Below are 23,469 nucleotides of genomic sequence, written 5' to 3'. Positions count from 1 at the left end.
ATATCTACACAATGGAATATTACTCAGCTATCAAAAACAACGAGTTTATGAAATTCGTAGGCAAATGGTTGGAACTGGAAAATATCATCCTGAGTGAGCTAACCCAATCACAGAAAGACATACATGGTATGCACTCATTGATAAGTGGCTATTAGCCCAAATGCTTGAATTACCCTAGATGCCTAGAACAAAGGAAACTCAAGACGGATGATCAAAATGTGAATGCTTCACTCCTTCTTTAAATGAGGAAAAAGAATACCCTTGGCAGGGAAGGGAGAGGCAAAGATTAAAACAGAGACTGAAGGAACACCCATTCAGAGCCTGCCCCACATGTGGCCCATACATATACAGCCACCCAATTAGACAAGATGGATGAAGCAAAGAAGTGCAGACCGACAGGAGCCGGATGTAGATCGCTCCTGAGAGACACAGCCAGAATACAGCAAATATAGAGGCGAATGCCAGCAGCAAACCACTGAACTGAGAATAGGTCCCCTATTGAAGGAATCAGAGAAAGAACTGGAAGAGCTTGAAGGGGCTCGAGACCCCAAAAGTACAACAATGCCAAGCAACCAGAGCTTCCAGGGACTAAGCCACTACCTAAAGACTATACATGGACTGACCCTGGACTCTGACCCCATAGGTAGCAATGAATATCCTAGTAAGAGCACCAGTGGAAGGGGAAGCCCTGGGTCCTGCTAAGACTGAACCCCCAGTGAACTAGTCTATGGGGGGAGGGCGGCAATGGGGGGAGGATTGGGAGGGGAACACCCATAAGGAAGGGGAGGGGGGAGGGGGATGTTTGCCCGGAAACCGGGAAAGGGAATAACACTTGAAATGTATATAAGAAATACTCAAGTTAATAAAAAAAAAGATATGCTTGATATTATTAATGATTAAAAACTAATTAAAATCCTTAACATGAGAGTTCAGTAAAACAAACACCTACATACTGGTTGTAAAAGTTTAAACACCCTAGTACCATAGTTGTATGACAGTCATGGACAAGAGTAAAAAAATGACCGCATTTGTAATTTGGAAGATCCAATTAATAGATTGTCAAAACATAGTCAGAAATCCAAAGTAATGAAAAGTGAGATAGAACTTAAGATGTGAAGGACCCAGCTAAGCTACAGTTTGTGTGAAGGAACTAACTCCAGAGGTCAAGGAAGGTGAGAAGGAAGTTTCCACAAACGTTGGTAAAGCCCTAGACTTCAGATAGAAGGGATCCATCTGGTACTTTACAAGAATATTGTAGTGAAAGAGATATGCCTTCGTGAATAAGGTTTTGAGCTCTTGATGAAAGTTCCCACCAGCTCCAAGCTATGCTTCAAAGTTTCAGATTTTTCAACATGGCCAATGGGCCAAAACATTATAAAGGGAGCCTTGGATTTTAAATTAATTATAGTGCTGAGTTCTGTGACTTAGATGTCACAGTTAAAGAATCACCGAGAAGCAAAGCATAGTGGTACATGCCTGTAATGCCAGGGCTGAGGCAAGGGGACTGTGAATTAAAGGACCATTTGGTGGAAATATACAAGATCTTGTATCAAAACATGAAATATAATATTGGTGTTATATTGAATCATACAAGGGAGGCAGAATTGGAAGTAAAATATGTAATTCGAGATTCCAGCTCACTGTAAAAATTAATGTAAGGATCGGAGAATTGCTGAAAGAAGACCCAGACTCAATAGTATACAAAGACAAATAGCCAGCATGCGGGGGGTCAACCATCCAACAAAATGGTGTCCATGAGGGAATCTCTCCAGGCCCCCTTTAAAGCCAGTTAGGGGTTTTCTAGTTGTGGTTCGATCACCTTCATCAGGATTGATTAAGCTTATGGTATGGGCTATTTATACACTTTTGATTGGTGTGTACCTTGAGGGAGAGAGGGTTACGCCTGGCCAGATGTCAAGGCAGTTACTGATTGGCTGCCCTTATTCTGGAATTTTCCTAAGGACCCTTGACTGTCTTTTTGGGAAATTGAAGCTTAAGGCCTAATACTAATATGGCTACCTGTTCTAAAATGGAGTGAGTTAGGTTCTCTTACTATGTTTATACCAACTGAAGACAGGGTCTGTTTTAGGGGAGTAGAGATGCCATAAAGAAGTGGCGTCAGTGTTGCCAAGGCACTTTTTGGCTTGTACCATCCATCAGCTGTAGCTTTGTGTCTGTGCTCGGCAAAGTGGAGAGAAAGATAACACATTTTAGATTCACTGTGCTCATTGATTATGGTAGGCTAGGTGAGAAGGCCACTGTGTAAGAAGCAGGACTAAGCAATTCCACTCAGAGGGTTTTTCACATTATTCATTTATTATTTCTCTGTGTGTACATGTTTTGTGTTTGGGCACATGTGTGCCAGAGCATGAATGTAGATGTCAGAGGACAATACCTGGGAGTCAGTTATCTCTTTCCACCATATGTGTCATGGAGTCCACCATACTGGAGTTGTCAGGCATGGTAGCAGGCTTTATGAACTGAGCCTTCTCGTTGGCCTAAGAGTAGCAGATTCTTCTTTTCTAAGATTTATTTTGGTTCTTAATTGTGTATTTGTATGTGTGCATTTGAATGCAGGTGTCTATGGAGGCCAAAAGAGGGTTTTGGGTTTCCTCAACAGTTGTGAGCTATCCGACATGAGTGCTGGTAACCACATGGGTCCTCTACAAGAGCAGTGTGAACTTTTAACCTTTGAGCCACTTCTCCAGCTCCCTGAAGACTTCTCATAGTAGTTTTTTGGTTTTTGGTTTTTGTTTTTTAATTAAATAACTGAGTTGAGAATGGGGATTTGAAGTGAAATTTCAGTTGAGTTAGTACAGAGTTGATGTGTTGGGCTGGGGCTTTATCTCAGTAATAGAGTGCTTGCCTGGTATGCTTGAGGTTCTAGGTATGAACTCTAGTACTACAAATAAAACTGAAATGCAGTATTGTTCCAATATCCTAGCATTTATTTTAATCTTTTAGTTTACATGCGTGTGCATGTTTCTCTCTGTGAGTACGTGCACATGTATGGTGGGGTCAGAGGAGTCAGATCCCTTGGGACTGGAGTTATAGGTGCTTGTGAGCAATCCATTGAGAGTGCTGGGACTGAACTTGGGTTCTATGCAACAACAGTATGTGCTTCTAATCATTGATCCACTTCTCCAGCCCCAGTTTTAGCATTTAAATCAGGAATTGTCCCTTTCTCTTATACAAGTAACTATTTGAATCACCTCATATATCTTTATCAAGTCACATGCCTGTCAGGAAAGACTGAAAGAAACATCATGGCTTCCCATCCATGTTATCTTTCCTTGTCCTGTTTGTGCTTGAGCCTTATTTCTAGTTTTACTCTCTGACTGTAGCAGTACAAGGAAAACTAGAAAGGAGCTGGGATTGTAAGTAAAATCTGCATCTCTGTAGAGTTCCATCTGAAATCTTTGAAGACTTCAGCTGAACAGTACAATTGAGTGCCAATGAGATGGGAGCTTTTGAGTCTTGATGCATGTGAATTAGCCTGGGTCTAAATCCTCCTAAAACCCAGTTTGCAGAAACTCGTCAGTTAGCTTATTTTAAACACCTTATTAACTCTAGACACTGCTTGCACTTCAGATTGATTTTTATATGCATTACTTTAGTAATCCTACTTTAGTGGGATTTTAAGCATCACCAGTATTAGACATGCTAAATCTTTGGAATCTTGGAGGTGTCGTGTGGATATTAGTTTTTACTTTTTTGAGCTGTTCCCATGAACAACAGAGATGGTCATAGTACATACTTTAGAATTGAAGAATTCCAATCTGTGACTCAATTATAGGCTGATAGGTTGGAAAGAGTCCTATATTTAGAGTCCCAGAAAGACCAACAGTTTGCTACTGGGGCTGTGAGTCACTCTTTATACAGCCCTGGATGAGTTAACATTAACTCTGCAAGTCAGAATAGCATTAAATAACAACACCACTTTCTTCCCTCCGTGCAAGGATGATTTGAGAAGACAATGAAAAGATATAGAAAAACTCCAGAAATAAAACATTGTAGTACTGTAGTTACTATAGACGATCTGTATTGCTCATTAAAATCTACTTTTATTTCTTGGCTTTACATACTCATTTCTTCAAAAATATCTTTGTGCTATTTTTCTTTTAACAATAAGAAAATGTTCTTAACTGAACATTAGGGAAGTCCTATGTGAAATCTGAACTTTATACCAGATGAGTCACAGAATAAACCTGGTTTTCCCCACTCAGGTGACATTGTCGGTGCCAATAGATTGTTTTTGTGACATAAATGTGATCAGGACAAGGCAATTATCTTTGAAGATGCTGCCAGCTTCCAGGTGGTAATTGCTCATTTATTATTACCCCAAGTGTATGACTTGCATGCTTAAGATTTATTTTTAAAGATAGTCATTTGCTTTATAGATTGCTTGTCTGTTAGTTAAATTCATACACTTCTTAATGTATGCCATTAGGAAGGAAGGGGCATTTGTGTCATTTTAAAAACCTGTCTAACAACTGTTACTAGTTTGTCTCTTTAAGGATCACTAACTTGGGGCATACCTTACTGGTTGGACAAGGTCTCAGCTGACTGAGTTGTAGTGAGTGATTATAAAAGCATGTGTGTTGCCTTGTGACACACGTTACTGTTTGACTTGGGCTCTTTGCATTCCAGCTGACTGTACTCGGGCTAGTTCTGGCTGCTCACTATTACTGACCCTTTGTTTAGATGTCACAGGGAATTGTCTCTCTGTGAATAATAGCATGATAAAGAGTTGTAAAAATCCTCTTTTAGAACATGCTTAATGAAGATATTCTCTTCTCTGAATTAGCTTTTCTAACTTTAGAATTTTATATGTATGTTCTTTAAACAAATTATTTATTGTACACTGCAAAGGTAACCCTAGGTTTAGCCCTATTTGCAAAGCAATTAGCCTACCAGTATACAAGTTTATAATCAAGTTATATCTTACAAGTGGAAATGTGTATGCTCTGCCAAGTTGGCTGCTGGGTTCCTTGTTTTTTTGTTTTTTGTTTTTGTTTTTTTGCTCTTATAGAAGACCTTGAAAACTATAGGGGGGCACTTTTCAACTTTTAACTTATCTCCACACTCCACACCTTAAGCTAATAGTCATCTTTTTATGAGTTTGGTCTTTGATGTTCCTGATTAATTTTGTGACCTCAAGTAAATCTCTTTAATTCTGAGCTTCAGGTTTCTCATCTGCAAAATGACGATAATTAATACCTACTCCTAACCACAGAGATGTTGTAAAAATAGCTAGGAGAATTTTTATAAAGGATTAGGCATATGGTTTATGAATTCATGGTAGCAGTCTTTTGTATTCAGTTTATTTAGTTTGCTGATATTCTTTTGAGAAGAATTAGAATGCTGGTTTTATAGTTTCTGTGGTTTGAATGTAAAGTGTCTGTCATAGGCGTTTGTGTTTGAACACCCAACCCCAGGTGGTGCTATGTTGGAACCTTGTGGAATGTGTAAGAAATAAAGCCTCATTGGAGGAAGTAGATTACCAGGGATTACCTTGAGGATTTCTAGCCTGACTCTACTAATTTGTCCACTCTCTGCTTCTTGTCTGCCAAGACATTAGTTCAGCAGACCTAACTGCACATTCCTGCAACTATGGAGCTGCCTGTCTCTCTGCTTTCCCCTCCATGATGGTTTGTGGCCCCTAAAACCACAAGCCAAAATAAAACCTTTCTCACTTAAATTGCTTCTCCCCAGGTCACAAGTAAAGTATCCGATGCAGTAATTACCCATGTAGATAACTAACATTGAGATACTTGAGTGGTGGCAGCAGTGTCTAGTGTAAGGCAAAGAATCATGATAGGCTGACTGAGGAAGACTGCAAAATTCATGGCCAGCCTAGGTATACAGAGTGAATCCAGCTCTACTTAGTGAGTCCCGCTGGAAAATAAAAGGCAAACGAGCTGATCGATGATGTCAGTATTGGAGCACCACTTAGCAGGCTCTTCTCAGTTCAACTTTCAGTTGTGAAAAATTGTAGAGTTTAATTCTCCAATCAAATGGCAGAGACTGAAATGGATTTTAAAATATGCAGCTGTACAGTGGCTACAAGAGACTAACTTGAGATCAAATTAAAGATAGAAATAATAGGCCATGCAAATTTCAACAAATATTAACAAATATGCAAATGCAAAAGAGAGCAGGAATGGTTTTCCAAATGTCAGACAAGATAAACTTTAAATTTAAAAAATATTACAAGAGACAAAGAAGACATAATTAAAAATGTTCATGTACCTAAAACACCAAAACTGCATGAAACAAACGTTCAGAGACTAGACAGGAGAAGTAGCTGAAAGATGAGTCAGTCATTGTTGAAGACCTGGAATGGTGCATCCAACTTGAGAACATGAGCAGGACCAGAGCATGGGAAGCAGTCAGCCTGTGAGCCTGAAAGGAGCACTGCACACGGCAGCAACCACTGAGTCTTCTTACCACAGTGGATTTTCAACTATAGGAATTGCGTGGAGTCAGAAGTTAGTAATAGAAGAAAGCTTTTTAAAAAATCACAAATTTATAGAACTTAAACATATTCTTATGAAATATATTAATAAAATCACAAGAAAATGAGAAAATATTTAGATGAAAATGAAAGCAGTATAACACAACATAGATGTACTGAAGCTGTGGTCTGTGGGAAACAAATGTTAAAAATCAGAAGCATCCTGTGTCAGCAGTGTAACTGGCAAGGAACTAGAAAAACAGAAACCACACCAAAGGTCACCAAAAGGAAGGAAAGGAAATAGATTTGTGCAGCGATAAATAAAATGAAAATAAAAAAAACCCAAAAAACAGAAAAGCCAGTGAAACCGAAAGATTTTTTTAGCAACACATGCACACATGTATGCACACATGTATGTGAGCACAATAAAAAAGGCTATGAATTTGAAAAAGAACAAGGATGGTATATGAGAGGGTTTGGAGAGGGGAAAATATCGCATTGTGTTGTAAATTATAATAATCTCCAGAAATAAAAGAAATTATTAAAACATAGGTAAACAAAAACTGACAAACTTTTACCTCAGTGAACTAACAACAGCAAAGAAGATTTAAATGACGATAACCAAAAATGAAAATTGACTAATTAATGACAATTGTACTCAATTAAAAAGGATTATGAAATGATGCTTTCAACAATTTATTGCCAACAAATTGAATAACCAACTTGAAATGTGCAGGATACTAAAAGTATAAAACCTAGACTGAATCATGAAGAAATTGTAAGATTGAGTTAGAAAAAAGAAAAATCCCCAATGAAGAAACACTCTTTATGCTCCCTCTCACTGGGGCGGTCTATCAGGCATTAAAGGAAAACTGACACATCTCCTCAAGTCTACAAGAGATACATCCTAACTTGTTCTAATGATGGCTTTACCCCAACTGCAATGAAGACTCTACAAGAAAACCACAGATCAGTCTCATTTTTGAGGTCTGTTACTGCCCATGTGGTTTGGCTGAGAGTGGCCCTCAGAGGCTCACATGCTTCATTGTTGGCTCCCTGGTTGGTGGAACTGTTTAGGAAGGATTAAGAGGTGGCCTTGTTGAAAGAAGCCTGTCACTGGGAGTGGACCATGCTAGGCCCAGTCTCAGTCTCTACTGCAACTTAGAACAAACGTGAGTTCTCAGTTCTTCAGCACCATACCTGTCTGCTTGCTGCTACAATCCCTGTCATGATGGTTATGAACTAACGTTCTGAAATTGTAAGCAAACTTCCATTTAAATGCTTCCTTTTGTAAGTTGTCTGGTCATAGTATTTCATTACAGCAATAGAACAGTAACTAAGATCCTGCCGGAGTCTGAAGTATCCTGCTCCAGGCAGTGTTAAAATGTAGGCCTATAACAGTTGCTGTTTTTTAACAAGGTCTATAATTTTGGGAGGTGGCATTATAGATGAAAGAAATAGGTCACTAGGAGGTATGTCTTTGAAACTTATACCGTGTCTTTACTTTCTGCTTCCTGTTCTCCATAAAGTAAATATCCTCTACCATATGATACCGCCTCACCATGGAAACAGAACCACTTAGCTAAGGACTGTGGACTAAGCTGAGTCCTTCCCGTATTCAGTTGTTATTACCAACACTTAGTAATATGATAGATATTTTAAGTACCAATGCAAAAATTCCTAGGCAAAAGAAAAGTTATAGCAAATTTAATTTAGCAGATACAAAAGGGGTTAGACAAGGGCCAGAGTGAGTGGTTAAGAGCTGCTGTTGTAGACGACCCAAATTCAGTTCAATTGCAGCTCTAGCTGACACCCTTTCCTGGCCTTTGTAGATAATCCCCATCCCCACAGCATACATTCACACAGACACATATAAATAAAAATAAACCAGAAATGATTAAGCATCAAAGTCCAGTGAGATTCATTCCTAGAATATGAGAATAATTCAGCACAGTACAAAGATACTATACAAACAAGAGTGAACAAAAGAAAAATGTATCATTGGAACTGAAGTTGTAAAAACAGTTGGTAAAATTCAATACTCATAATAAAAGCACTCACCTGAATTTAGAAAGGCTATCTCAAAATTTTAAAAGAAGCCACTTGTAAAATGCCATAGTAAGCATCATACTTAAAAAGGTTTTGTTGTTTGTTTGTTTGTTTGTGTTCTCTTTTCTTTCTTGCTCTGAGAATTGTTCGCTCTGAGTTGTTGAGACAAGGTCTGACTATGTGACTGAGGTGGCCTTGAACTCTTCCTGTCCTAGCCTTCCAAGTGGGGCATTACAGATGTGTACCAGCACACCCAGCCTAAACCTGGCTCTTGAAAGTGTTTCTGCTTCTCTACTTTTGTCAATTAGTGCTGGAAGTTGGAGTCAGGACAGTTATATAAGAAAAGGGACACAAAATACACACAAATTAAAAAGAGGTAAAGTTAAGGCTATTAATAGCTATGATGACCTTATGTCAAAAATTCCCAGGACTCCATCAGTTAAAGGAGGAAACACATTGAGCACAGTAGCAGGAAACAAGTCTATACACAAAAGTGAATTACATGTCTGTCCACTAGAAGGGAGTGCTCTGAAAAGGGAATTCAGTTATTAGTTTATAATAGTTGGTGAAGAATGAAACTGTAAGCCATTGCTGGCTTTAAAGCTATAGATGGCATTAGATAAATGAAAGATATTTTATGTTCATGGATTGAAAGATTTAATATTAAGGTATCTGTACTACTATAGTTAGCTACAAATTCAGTTCAGTCCAATTTGGAGTTCCAGGGACTTCTGTACAGACCTGGAAAAACTCTAAAACTGACACAAAATCTCCAGGGATTCCAAATAACCAAAGGAGTCTTGAAAAAGAAGTAAGAGGGAGACCTGACATTTCTTAATTTCAGAATTATGCCAAAGCTAATAATTAGTGTGACATTAGCATGAAGTTGAGTGTATGGGCCAGAGCTATAAAATGGCCTCTAAAAAGTCTACAACAGAATTATCAAATTATCCTAAAACTATATTTCTGATTACATATCCAAAAAATTAAAAGCTGGGTCTGGTAATAGCAGTATGTCTTAGGACAGCTAAAATCAGAAGCCGTCAGAAAAGCCTACAAAGGTATGGCAGGATAAGCAAAATATGTTACATATACATACTGGAACAATATTAGCATTTTTCCTCAATTAAAAAAGATTATTCTCATATATTATATGTCAACTGAAGTTTCTTCTCCCTCTCCCCCCCAAATTATTAGCATTTTAAAAGACAGACAGACAGACAGACAGACAGACACACACACACACATTGTTGCTCTCTTCAGACACACCAGAAGAGGGCACAGGATCCCATTACAGATGGTTGTGAACCACCATGTGGTTTCTGGGAATTGAACTCAGGACCTCTGGAAGAGCAGTCTCCAGCCCCATTATTAGCATTTTTAAGGATGGAAATTCTGAGGTATTCTGCATCTGTGACCCTTGATGATACTGCTAAGTGAAATAAGCTACTTACAAAATGACCAAAGCTGTATATCTCCATTTATATGAGGCACTTAAAGTAATAAAAATTAAACAGACTTTTAGCTGATGGATTTGAGGGGAAGAGAGATTGAGTCACTGTTTTAAAACAGTTTGGGGATGTAAAGACTTCTGGAGATGCGTGGCATTATCAAAAGAGGAATTAACACAATGTATAGGATAGGTATTTTACAATGAAAAACAGACAACTCTTGGTAATTAGGTTTTTCCTTTCTCCAGGTTCTTCCCCTCCTGTGTTTGTTTGTTTCTTTGCATTCCTTTGTTTTGCTTTAACGTGATGAGAATCAAATTTAGAGACTAGGCCATGCCATGTCAGAAACATTGGTGAACATGTTTTGTGTTTCTGTGATGTCAGTTTATTGAATAGCAATAAGGTCACAGGATATGGCAGCAATTTCGGCAGCTATTTTTGCTTCTTTTAGTATCCCTAGCCCAGGTCTTGAAGGAGTAAAAAGTGACCTGGAATTTGTTTACTGAAACCAACAGGAACCTTTTTTAAAGATGACATTTGGAAAAAAGAAAGAACAGATTTGATGGCTAAGGTGGTGATTGCTAAGGTAGTGCCTTTGAATCTGAATTGGGAGCATCGAGGGTTTCTGCAGGAGAACCTCTGTCGCCTGTGCTGTTGGCCACGTCAGATTTTCACAGTAGTTAGATAGAGCAGGAGTCTCCTTCCTAATGCTGAAGTTATTCACTACTTGAGTACATTGTTTAAGAACAAGGATGACAGTGCTGGCACCTGCCCTGAGAAGTCGATGACTAACCCAGGAAGTCTCAGCTGGCAAACCTGAAAGGAACAGATGAGTTGAAGATGCTCCCTTACCTCTAAAATGAACCTTTCTTTCAAGACAGACAAACAGTCCCTGGTGGAACTGTGACACTGTCAACATTTACAGGGAAATCTGATGGAGAAGAGGCTTGTGCTCTGTGAAGCCAGAACCTTTTCTCACTGAACATGCCCTGGTGCCTGTAAGTAGGATGGCAGCTTAAACAAGTGAAAGTCCATTCTCGTAAAACAGTTAGTGACCCTGCTCTAACCATTTGAAGGCAGATTTTCCTATTTTATGAGGTAACATGTGCTCTTGGAGTTTCATTAGAGTCACATTGTATATTCTTTATTAAGAAGTATTCTCTGGCTAGGGATGGAGCTTGGTGGTAGGGTGCTTACCTAACTGTCTCACAGCCCTAGGTTGGATCCCTGCCACAGAAGGAGGCCAGTGTTTTATACTGCTTGTTACATGCTCTCCTAAGTGGGATCTAAATGGGAAGAATCAAAATCTTTTTTCTGGAGGTCCTTATTCAAGCACTTACTGGTCCTTTTAAAGTTCCAGTATTTTAAGAGTACAATGCTTGGGACTGGAGAGGTGGCTGTGTTTAAGAGTTCTTGCTGCTCTTCCCAGGACCCGGGACTGGTTTTAAACATTCATATTATGTGACTCACAACTGCCTGTAACTCCATTTCTAGGTGATCTCCCAGACCACCCACATACATGTGGCATAGTCAGTCAGTCAGTCAGTCTGTCTGTCTGTCTGTCTGTCTGTCTTCCCCTCTCTCTTGTACACACACACACACACCAATAAATAAGAGGAAATAATTTGGAAAAAAGTGAACTAATTAGTTGTCAGAATGCTTTGGCAATACTTACTTCTTGCATTGTGCATCCTATCTTACTTTTTTTTCCTTACCAGTGAATAAGGAGAGCTGGGTTGCTGAGAATGCAAGGCCCTGTCTTAGATCCCCAGCACCAGAGGAAGAAAAGGCAAGCTACGTAAAGTAGCTGTGGGTTTCCTCTGACGTACCAGCACATTTCCCCACCTGCGCCAGTGTGGAACCATTTGAATGTCTACATGAAGTTCCTCAGTGAAAATCCCAGTAGTGTGCTTGCCTGCTAAAGTCAGCCACTGAGTGCATAGGCCCTCTCTGTTTAACTGCCCCTGGGAACAGATCTGCCAGCTTAGGGAGAGAATGGTCCATTGTTTGGAGTGACCCAAACTCATTTTCTGTTCAGTCCTGGTGAAAATGTGATTGTTTATTTTTGCAGATGATGTTGAGTAAACAAGGAAGGTGGGGCTCGGGAGCTCAGCATCCTTTCCTGGTTTCCAGGGAGGACTTGGTTTCAGGTTCCTGAGCAAGAGGAGCGTTCTGAGGAGCAGCGTGCATTTTGCTTCTCTCTGATTTGTGTTTTAGACTTGTGATAAGTTTAGAGAGAATGAAAGAAAGATGGGCGTTGGGGAAAATGTTATTCTATCTCACAATGTGACTCACTTTATACATTGAATATCTTTAACTAAAATGATACATATTAAAATAAAACATTTACAAATTTGGTACATACATGCAAGTTAGATATTTTAGAATAATAGAGTGTATTTTGCTCATTGGAGACTAGGCTTTTTTTTTAAATACTTAAAATGTTTATAGCCAATCTTTAATTAGCAGTGCTGTAGAAGTAAGAGTTTCAAAATGTTTATAGCTAATCTCTATTTACTAATGTTGCAAAATAATATTGCCTTGAAAATATAAATGGTAGTGCCTTGATTTTACATTTCTCTGTAGATATTTCTTTAGTAGAAGTCAACGTGAGAAATATTTCTGGGTTAATTATATTACTAATCATTTTCTGGAATAGTAAAATATAAACTTACTAAGACTCAGTAACTGACCCAGACAATCCTAAGAGAGGTAGATAGTCGTGTTTCTTCTTATCACATTAAACTGTGATGTGGTCACACTTCCTGCAGTTCTCGTCTCTGGGAGAACAAGGCAGGAGAATCACAAGAGCACAAGGCTCCATATCAAATCCAAGTTCTCCTGGGCTGCATATTCACACCAGAACCCTGCCTTAAGCAAAGAAAAGATGTACTTGTTTGAATGTTACATAGGTGTGGATGTGTGCATGTACCTATAAAGGATTTTTGTACTCATGGGTGTGCACACATGGAGATTAGAGGTCAAAACCATGTGACTTCCTCTGTCATTCTTCACATTATTATTATATTATTGAGACAGTGTTTCTTACTGAACTTGGAGATAGATTGTCCAGACTAGTGGTTCTCAACCGTTGCATTGACCCCTTTGGGGGTTACATATCAGATACCTATATTAGTATAATGGTAACAAAATTACGGCTATGAAGTAGCAATAAAACAATTTTATGGTTAGGAGTCATAACATGAGGACTATATTAAGGGTCACAGCATTTGGAAGATTGAGAACCACTGGTCTAGACTGTCTAGCCAGCAGGACCCTAAGATCCATCTGTCTGCTTCCAGTTATGGGCTACAGGTGTACACGGACATGCCCACATTTTTCCATGGTGCTAGGGATCCCTCTGGTGAGGCAAGCACTTTTTCTGATGTTTAAGTAAGTAAAACTAAGTCTGGGTATCCTGGAATTGATTGGTTTGTACAAAAAAAAAAAATCTGATCAATAAAATTATATTTATCTATAAAGTAATATAAGCTCTAGCGTTAAGAAAGTCAAATACCTTTGTATACTATTATTAATATATAACAAAAATATTGAAGGAGAAAATCAGCAGCAGTAGAGAGAAGCATTTATATTTAAGGTGTGTGGAGTACTTCTTTGTGACATTTAGTACTTTTCTCCTTGCCCCATTCTTTTTATCTTATAAAAAGTTGAGTGTGTGAGAAATTTCTTTAGTTAATAAAAATTAATGAGCATGGTGGAAGTATGACTTAACCATTTTGTATTTATAAACATTTAAAATTATGGATTTGAACATATTCTTTGTAAGATTTTAATGTAGTATTTTAAGGAGTATAAATTTATTTTGAGGCCTCTTAGCTGTACTGTTGGAGGTTCGGTCTGGTGCTGCTATGTATTCAAATGCTAAATACCAGCCCCTGAGATCTGGTTGCCCCCAAGAGCAGATCCTCACCACACCAAATGATGTCCTATAAACTTTGCTCCCCAATTTAAAACTATTGATTAAATGAAATGGTTACAATCAATTACTGGGGGGAGTAGAAGAGGTGGAGGTCCAGTTACCAGGCTGGGGCTGCAGGTGGGGAACCAGAGGAATCAGGCAAGGGAAGATAGTGGAGGAGAGGACAGAGAAAAAGGAGGTCTCCATTAGACATGATGGACACATGCCCAAGTGAAATGCCCCCCATCACCAGGGCTGGAGTAGAAATAACCTGGGTAAAATTCAAGCAGCAAGTATTTAGGGTGCGGAGGTGGGAGTTAACAGTCTAGCAAACAGAATATGGATTAAGATAACCTCCCTATAATTATACAAGAACTGATCAAATAATTCTCAGAATTCTGCCTTGGTTAGTGGGGGGCTGACTGGGTCATATTAATAATTAATAAAGTTTATTAAACACCATTTACAATTATATATGAATTCCCTAGTAGCTTAAGCTAAATATCAAAACCAGGCAAGACTACTATTAAATGAAAACTTATTTAACTTTGGATAATCCCTACAACATAACAAAAATCTCCCGTGGTGAAGCCAATGAATTATAATGAACTGCGGTTTATTCTGGGTACACAGCATTTGTGATTACAAAATCCAGTACTGGGCTGCTGAAATGGCTCAGCAGGTAGAGTACCCTGAGTCCCTGGGACTCACGTGGTGACTGAAAAGAAAATGAATCCTAAAACTTGTCCTCTCGTCTCCACATGTGTGCCATGGTGTGTACCCGTCCTGCCCTTACTCCTCACACAAAATAAATAAATGAATGTAAGAGAAGAAAATGTTTTAGAAGAATTGAATATTATTAAGATGCCAATTTTTTCCCAAATCGACTTATATTTTCAGTGTGAACCTAATCGAAAGCACAGTAGACTTTTTGTGTTACTCAAATAATAATGAATAGATTGACAAATGTAAATAAAAATGTAAAAGAAATTGTAATAGTCCAATTATTTTGACAAAGAACAAAATCGGAGAGCCCAGAGTACTGAGTTTACCACTTGCTGTCAAGCTGCCATAATCATGACGAGGTACTGGAGAAAGAATGGTCACATATATGTTGACAGTGTGGGTTGGGTATAGAGACAGGCCAACGTGTACTTAATTTTGAAATGCAAATACAGAGGCAGTTCAGTGGGGCTGGAGCATCGGACATCCTGTGCTGTGTACAGAGTTAACTCACAGGGAGTCATAGACTTAACGTTAAGTCCCTGAGCTTCTGGTAGAGAACAGTGGAAGCTTTTGTCATTCTCCAACAAAAATTCCTTAGATTTTAGACAGAAAGTATAGTTCATAAGACACAGACTCGATGGCTTGTTCTTATTGAAATTGTTAAAAGGTCTGCTTTTAAGAAATGGGAGTCGTAAAGATAAAAGCACAGGCTGTGGAAAATGTGGTCAAATATCTATCTGACAAAGGCTGATATCAAGAAGTACAGAAAATGGACAGTCTAATAAGAAAAATGGGCAACGGACTTTAGACAGTTGCTTCTACAAAAGGATGCATTGCAGAAAAGATGATGCTTGGGCTGTGGTGTTAGAGAAATGCAATTTCAAGCCACAGTGAGAGCTCTGCACTCTTTCAGATGAAGCAGATTTTACAGTTTTAAGTTCTGAAAGGCACTTGGAAAACCTGGGAAAACCTGGAGGTCCAAGGCCAACCAAATTAAACGGTGTCAGAATAAAACCTTACAGGAAGGTGTCTGTTAACACCCAAATGGCACAAAGCTTCAGGTGTCCTTCAGTGATGAGGAAGCTACGGTCCAGCAGGAAAGGCAAGGAAGCCCCTCAGGTGGCTGCATCATTCCATTGTGCTCTACCCTGGAAAACACACAGGTTAGCGTTAATGTTAGTGTTCCTGGGAGGGCGGGATGTAAACTGCCATGGGAGGAAGGTGTCAGACAAACCCTCAAAGGCTGGGAGCAGTGGAGGGAATGGCATATAGGTTGTCCATATTCACAGTGTTAGGAAGCTGGTTTTCCTGATTATTAGTACGGTAACAGCACCTGGAAGTGCAGCCTTGTTTCTTAGGATGAGCAGCAAGAGAGGAAATGCGTTCATGCCGGGAGCTTACTTTAAGTGTATACACACATGAAAAGAGAAAGGGCAAACTCTGTGGTTGTCTTTAGCCGTTGTGCATATGAATCTGCATACATGTATGCACATTTATTTTTTAGACCATCTCAAATTGTAGTCTAACCGTCCTTGTACTCGTGGCCATTTTTGTGCCTCCATGTCTCAGATGTCAGATCACTGGCATGAACCACCACACCAAATAGTATTGTTTTAACTTTTGTGCAGATTTGACGTTTTTCATGATAGATGGGCCCAGTTGATGATAATCATATTTGTTCAACATGACCTTGAAGATGTACATCTCGTGATGTGCAGGGCTTTCTGACAGACCTATTATCCTCAGGGGTCTGCATGTAAAGAATACCTTTGTAGAGCCTGTTGTATTAGAGTCTGTTTGAGCAGAATAACTTGGGTTTCCATTCAACACTGGGAGAGAACACATTTCTCTGAAACACTTTGTATGGTAGGATTCTTCGAAGTTTTGCTTACTGAATCACTCTATAAGCTTTTGGGGAAAGATGACTAGGTTTTAGCAACAAGAATAGGCATACTGCTTCTGAGAAACTGGACTTCGCTTATTACAAGGAGTTCCAGTTCACTAACTGTGGGAACGCTCAGCTCTCGCCTGTGGCCCATCTCCAGCAGGTCTACTCCAGCTGTGCTCCTGGTACTGGGCTTCTCCCTGCTCACCCATTGCTAACCAACATGGAGATACCGTGGCATCCTGCTTCTCCCACTGGTTGTTGTTGGGTTTTTTTCTTTGTTTGTTCGTTTGTTTGGCTGTATTTATTTTGTGAGAGACTTCATGTTCTATGGTAATCGGAAAGAAATGTAAAATATTACAGTGCTGGGGGTAAAGTTCACTGGCTTCACATGCACATTTTAAGCCTAGTGACATAGTTCCACATTATAATTGTTATGTAAGTCCTTGTGAGGTATTTGTCCTCTAGTCGAGTTTTGAGTAACTTTCTAAAACTTAAGGCTGAGACAAGAGGATTGGGAATTGAAGACTAGGACTGAGCTACCAGGGCTGAGTCTGCATGGCCTCCAGGGACTTGGGCCTGACTAGAATAGCAAGGGAGTAAAGAAAAGACAGAAATGGACAAAGAGAAAGAAAGCTGGGATTGGGTGGTCGAGGCTCTCTGCTGAAGAAGCCATAGTGCCCTGGGAGCTCAGTGTGTTTAGTATATATTGTTGAACAAGGAGTCAGGGATTAAGGAGACAAGACTTAGATATTAACTCTGTAGGAGCAGTTTCTGCAGTGGGAGCCATCTTGGGGGCATAAGCATGCAGGGTTTGGAAGGGAGGCTGACATTCTCTCCAAAGTGTCAGCATCCACACTTGTACCAGAGGAAGGCTTTTTCATGCTTCACCCTCAGCCCAGGGAGAAGGCCCTGCCAAATGGGCCTGAGGCCATGCCTCTGTGAATATCACACATTTACTTGGGATTTTGCTCCCTATATACTAGAGCAAGAACATTTCTTTCCCTCTTTGTTTTAGGGTTTTACTGGTGTGAAGACACACCATGACCACAGCAACTCTTATAAAGGAAAACATTTGATTGGGGCTGGCTTGCCATTTCAGAGGCTTTTAGTTCATTATCATTACCATGGGGAGAAGCGTGGCAGCATGTAGATAGTCATGGTGCTGGAGAAAGAGCTGAGAGGTCTGCATCTTGAGCCATAGGCAGAAAACTGTGGTCCACACTGGATATAGCTGGAGCATTTGAGATCTCAAAGCCTACCACCACAGTGACACACTTCCTCTAACAAGGTCATACCTACTCCAACAAGGTCACACCTCCTAATAGTGCCACTCCCTACTAGCCAAGCATTCCCACACATGAGTGTACATGGGCCATACGTATTCAAACCCTCTCTCTCTCTCTCTCTCTCTCTCTCTCTCTCTCTCTCTCTGTCCTCTCTTTTTCTCTTTCTCTGCCTCTCTCCCCTCTCTCTTTGTGTGTATATGAGGAGAGAGAGAGAGCACATGAACTATAATTAACGTAAAAAGTTCCTGTTTTCAGAATAGCAGTAATACAGCTATCTCACAGTAAAATTCCTTATGTAGCGAGATTGCAGGGTAAAGAGCCAGGCTGATCTGGTGGTCCCTGTTGGCAGCAGTTGGATTAGACATTTTTCTTTTAAGTTTTTTTCTATTTGAGAGAAATGAAATATAACATGTACAGTTGTTTTGGATTCAGCGTTGCTGAAAGAATTGCCTCATACCGAAATTCCTTTGGAAAAATGAGAGTTATTTTAGATTCCTTTACTCTCCTGACTTGTGCCTTCTTTCTTGCTAAGTGACACTTTGTAGCTCATTAAATGCTTCTATGAAGTTGACCCAGTTAAAGTCAGTTTGCTCTTGCTACCTTCCAGAGACTCTGAACTCTCACCCACTTCCTATTTGTGATTGTGGTATTCCATTTTGGAATATTTGCTGTATAGCAATAGAATCTTCATAGCTGGAATAATAACACTAATTTATGCTGGTATGGATTGATAAGCAAAGGCATTAAACCATTCTCTATATTCTATTAGGAATATTTGTTGATGTGTTAAATTTATTCTGTTCTTTAAGAAGTATTCATTTTGTTTGTCTGTATCTGGTTCACCAGGTCATTCCTAAGTTAGGTAGAGTTTTTGTCTTTTAGCAGTCTGAAAGTTGTATGTGCTGGGGTATCCTGTGATCCCTATGCAAGCCCTGTGTTGGCAGTTCTTCTAGGCTCCACCCAACAGCTACCTAGCAACCGCATGGCCACCCGCAGCTGCTAGCCAACTTGGCGGTAAGGACTGCTTTGCTTCTCTCCCCACCCCCACCCCTAGTTCCAGGCCTGCCTCTTCCTCTCTACTTCTCTTCTGTCTCTTTCCATCCTTCTCTGTCCCATTTTTCTGCCTGTACCCCTTTTCTAGGTCCCCTTTACTTTCTGCCAATAAAACTGTCCGTCTGTATACTACTTGACCAGCCTGCTAAGGTGCTCCCTCCCACCACATTATACTGCGTCTCATAAAACACAACACTTAGACGTTGCAATCGGGCGGGATTGCTAGTTTTAGGTTAACCTGGGCTACACACTTAAGTTCCAAACCAGCCAAAACCACTTGTGTCTCAAAAAAACAAAACAAAACAAAAAACCAAGTAAACAGGAGATCAGGAAAGGAACCTGTTGAACTGATGGATCTTTTTTACAAACCAAGTTTTCATTTGTATCTTCACAGTAATCTGTGATTTCCTACCTTGAGGGGTGTTCTAAAATGATTTGGGGAAGGAGGATTTGATGTAAATAGGAGTATATAAGGCAAGATCACCAGCTCCTTTGCCAACCTGGAAGAATTCCTCGAAGTAGGATCTGGCTGTCTGGGCTCACCTCTCTGGAATTGCCCCTTTCCGTATGTATGTATTTTTAAGTGAACATACTCTTTGTTGTCATCCTCATTCATTTCTTAGTACATAAAAATCAAGTTAGTTTTGTAGGAGTTCCATTTGTTTGTATGAGCCCTGTACAAGATTACCATTTATAGTGCTTCACTGATCACTTACAGAACAAGTTACCACAAAGACCTGCTTTGTTCTACAGTTGGTCCTCCCTAAGGAAACTAGTTTCTGAACTATGCAAGCTTATAAATCAAGATGACCTGGTCAGAAATTGTATAGAGAAACAAACAAGAAACCAACTAATACTTCCTGGTTGGCAAACAATGCATGTTAGTGTACTACAATTGCAGGTAATGGAATTCCCTGCATTGTAAGAATTTTTACTAGTTAGAAAGTTTGTTTTACTTTGTAACTTTGGTTCAAAGCCATTGACTTATTCTTATAATTTTTAAGTGGCAAGTACAAGTTGATGAACAGATGATAGAAGACAGTTGATGAATTATGAATTTGAAGCCTGTGTTTCTTAGCAGTCCCTGTGATCCCTTAGTACATGGCATCTAAGTGCCGAGGTGCAGAGGAAGAGAAGTTTGGTGTGGGATTGGAGCTCCTTTCTCTATAGTATAGCATAGTGACAATGAACACAGAGGCATGCTAAGACTGGCCATCACCACGTCAGAAAGACAACAGTAAACCCATATATAATTCATAAATGTCAGAATATACCCTATACTGGAGTTCAGCTGAAACATATTTTGTGGGCCTTGAAATATATTCTTAGAATACATGTTTGTCAGCTTTTATGGCTAGCAGGGGTCTTTTCAGTTGTTTGCTTCAGATCACCTAGTCTACATACTATGTTTGTAACTCATTATCAAATGGCCATCCAAAGACCATAATAAATGTGATAAATGTCCTTTACAGTGGCAAATATACTTTCTAACAGTAGGCAAATGCCAGCCTTCCTCTTTTATCAAAAGAAATGATAGGATTCTCAAAACCTTACTCCTATAACATGTGAGCTTGTCATATGACACATTACAGGGGACCTAGGATCCATTTAAACTCTTGCCTGTTTATACAAATGTGTTTTGAGAATAACATGTAAATGTTTTCTTCCTGTGGGACAGCTAGTGAAGTCCCTTGTTCACTGGCTGTCTGTGTTTGCGTTCCTGCTATATTTTCATGAGGCAAGTGAACTGGGGGGCTTTGTTAGGTTGAGACTAGGCTTCCATGGAACCATTGTGCAACATTTTGCTTTCATAGAAACACAGAAAGGAAATGCCCTTAGTTCCCTGCTTGCTTCTTGCTAGCACATCTTAACTTTCAGTTACTGCTATCCCAAATAACTGATAATTACAAATTTCCACTTTAATTCAGAGGCATTGGTAGAATTTGAATTGTTGAATAGTGTGTTTCTTTTCTATTATTACATTTTTATTTAGGTCTGGTTTACAAACATTAAAATTCATGTGTCTTAATTATCTAGTATTAGTCTTGATCAGTACATCAGGGCCAGTGAAGAAGGCTTTCTCAGAGTCGTCTTGGAAACTCTTTAACCTGTTGGCAGGCTAGAAACTATTGCCTTTGTAAAGAACCAAATTGAGTAGTGTCATAAAATAAATACTGTATTGGGTTGGAGATTTAGCTCAGTGGTAGAGCGCTTGCCTAGCAAGCACAAGGCCCTGGGTTCGGTCCCCAGCTCCGAAAAAAAAAAAAAAAAAAAAGAGTCATAAATACTGTATCGTGGAATCTTAGATAGAAAAACGTTAAGTCATTGCATTTAACATGTGAATTGTTTTTATTTATTTTGTATGCCTGTGTGGGTGTGTGTTGCACAGCGTGGATTTGGAGATCAGAAGACAACCTTTATGCGTTTGTTCTTTCCTTCTACCACGTAGGTCCAGGGAATTAGACTCAGGGCCTCAGGCCTAGTGGCAAGCACCTGTACTGCTGAGTCACCTTGCTCATCCAAGGATATTTTTATGATATTCCCATGAACCTTTTTATCGGTTTGCCATATTGACTTATGGGTGAGATTGTTAATTTATTTATATTTGCTTTTAGAAAATTAATGCAAAACTTCATGATGGAGTATGTCAGCGTTGCAAAGAAGTTCTTGAATGGCGTGTAAAATACAGCAAATACAAACCACTGTCAAAGCCTAAGAAATGGTGAGTTAAGTTTCTTAAGTTCCTTCAGTGATATAAACATTATAGTGCCCATTGTCTGACTCTCAAAGCTGTGTTCAGATAAGCATGAAAGAAAAATCAGAAGCCCCTTTCTCTAGTGTAGAATCCCATTTTGTATGCTGAGTCTTAGTTTATCAAAGCAGGCAGATGAAAAAGTAGATTTATCATTCTTTGTCCCATGATTTTCTACCATTTGTATAGCAATAGGTAAGTTGAGGAAGATTGGAAAAAACCTAGTTATTGTAAAGTCCTATTTTCCACTGAATAGGTAGCAGTATTTACTGTAGCTTGTGTTTATGAAAAAAATTTTTTTGAGCTGGCGTGACCTAGATCATCCTCCAAGTAATGACTATCCCACTTCAAACTCCAAAATGCTGGGATTGTTACCATGTACACTATACACTATACACAGATTTAAGAATTATACCAATTCTTGAGAAGGGGTGGCGCAGATCTTCCTGGTTGCTGCCGCTGCAGAGAGCCCGTGGGCAGCACCCCACGAGTGAACTTGAGCCTCGGGACCGCAGGTAAGACCAACTTTTCTGCTGCAAGTGGCCTGCCTGGTGAACTCAAGACACAGGCCCACAGGAACAGCTGAAGACCTGTAGAGAGGAAAAACTACACGCCCGAAAGCAGAACACTCTGTCCCCATAACTGACTGAAAGAGAGGAAAACAGGTCTACAGCACTCCTGACACACAGGCTTATAGGACAGTCTAGCCACTGTCAGAAATAGCAGAACAAAGTAACACTAGAGATAATCTGATGGCGAGAGGCAAGCGCAGGAACCCAAGCAACAGAAACCAAGACTACATGGCATCATCGGACCCCAATTCTCCCACCAAAACAAACATGGAATATCCAAACACACCAGAAAAGCAAGATCTAGTTTCAAAATCATATTTGATCATGATGCTGGAGGACTTCAAGAAAGACGTGAAGAACTCCCTTAGAGAAACACAGGAAAACATTAATAAACAAGTAGAAGCCTACAGAAAGGAATCGCAAAAATGCCTGAAAGAATTCCAGGAAAACATAAATAAACAAGTAGAAGCCCATAGAGAGGAGACACAAAAATCCCTGAAAGAATTCCAGGAAAACACAATCAAACCGTTGAAGGAATTAAAAATGGAAATAGAAGCAATCAAGAAAGAACACATGGAAACAACCCTGGATATAGAAAACCAAAAGAAGAGACAAGGAGCTGTAGATACAAGCTTCACCAACAGAATACAAGAGATGGAAGAGAATCTCGGGAGCAGAAGATTACATAGAAATCATTGACTCAACTGTCACAGATAATGTAAAGCGGAAAAAGCTACTGGTCCAAAACATACAGGAAATCCAGGACTCAATGAGAAGATCAAACCTAAGGATAATAGGTATAGAAGAGAGTGAAGACTCCCAGCTCAAAGGACCAGTAAATATCTTCAACAAAATCATAGAAGAAAACTTCCCTAACCTAAAAAAAAAAGAGATACCCATAGACATATAAGAAGCCTACAGAACTCCAAATAGATTGGAACAGAAAAGAAACACCTCCCGTCACATAATAGTCAAAACACCAAACGCACAAACATAAAGAAAGAATATTAAAAGCAGTAAGGGAAAAAGGTCAAGTAACATATAAAGGGAGACCTATCAGAATCACACCAGACTTTTCGCCAGAAACTATGAAGGCCAGAAGATCCTGGACTGATGTCATACAGACCCTAAGAGAACACAATTGCCAGCCCAGGTTACTGTATCCTGCAAAACTCTCAATTAACATAGATGGAGAAACCAAGATATTCCATGACAAAACCAAATTTACACAATATCTTTCTATACTTCACCTGTATTTGCTTTGTTTTACTGTGTATTGATACTGTGTATTAAAATACATTGTAAGGAATTTTAAT

The 23,469-nt window shown here is 39.4% G+C and overlaps 1 protein-coding gene across 6 annotated transcripts in view; it reads left to right on the top strand.

Annotated features, from left to right (window-relative positions):
• The window catches only part of C1h9orf85 (similar to human chromosome 9 open reading frame 85), a 61,852-nt gene that overhangs the window by 23,172 nt on the left and 15,211 nt on the right, over positions 1–23,469 (top strand). For 5 of the 6 annotated variants that reach the window (XR_005488977.2, XM_039084319.2, XM_039084317.2 and 2 more), the window contains exon 2: positions 21,445–21,551. The exons of the other annotated variant lie outside the window; for it this stretch is intronic. Coding sequence is in view for 4 of the 5 variants with exons in the window: in XM_039084319.2 (XP_038940247.1) it covers positions 21,445–21,551 (107 nt within the window). In the remaining variant the exon portion in view is untranslated. The remainder of the gene's footprint in view (positions 1–21,444; positions 21,552–23,469) is intronic. 6 annotated transcript variants of the gene reach the window in all.

Source organism: Rattus norvegicus, chromosome 1 (genome assembly GCF_036323735.1).
Source record: "Rattus norvegicus strain BN/NHsdMcwi chromosome 1, GRCr8, whole genome shotgun sequence".
Classification (NCBI taxonomy): domain Eukaryota; kingdom Metazoa; phylum Chordata; class Mammalia; order Rodentia; family Muridae; genus Rattus; species Rattus norvegicus.
Note: the sequence above shows the minus strand (reverse complement) of the source record. Positions and strands in the feature narration are given on the sequence as shown.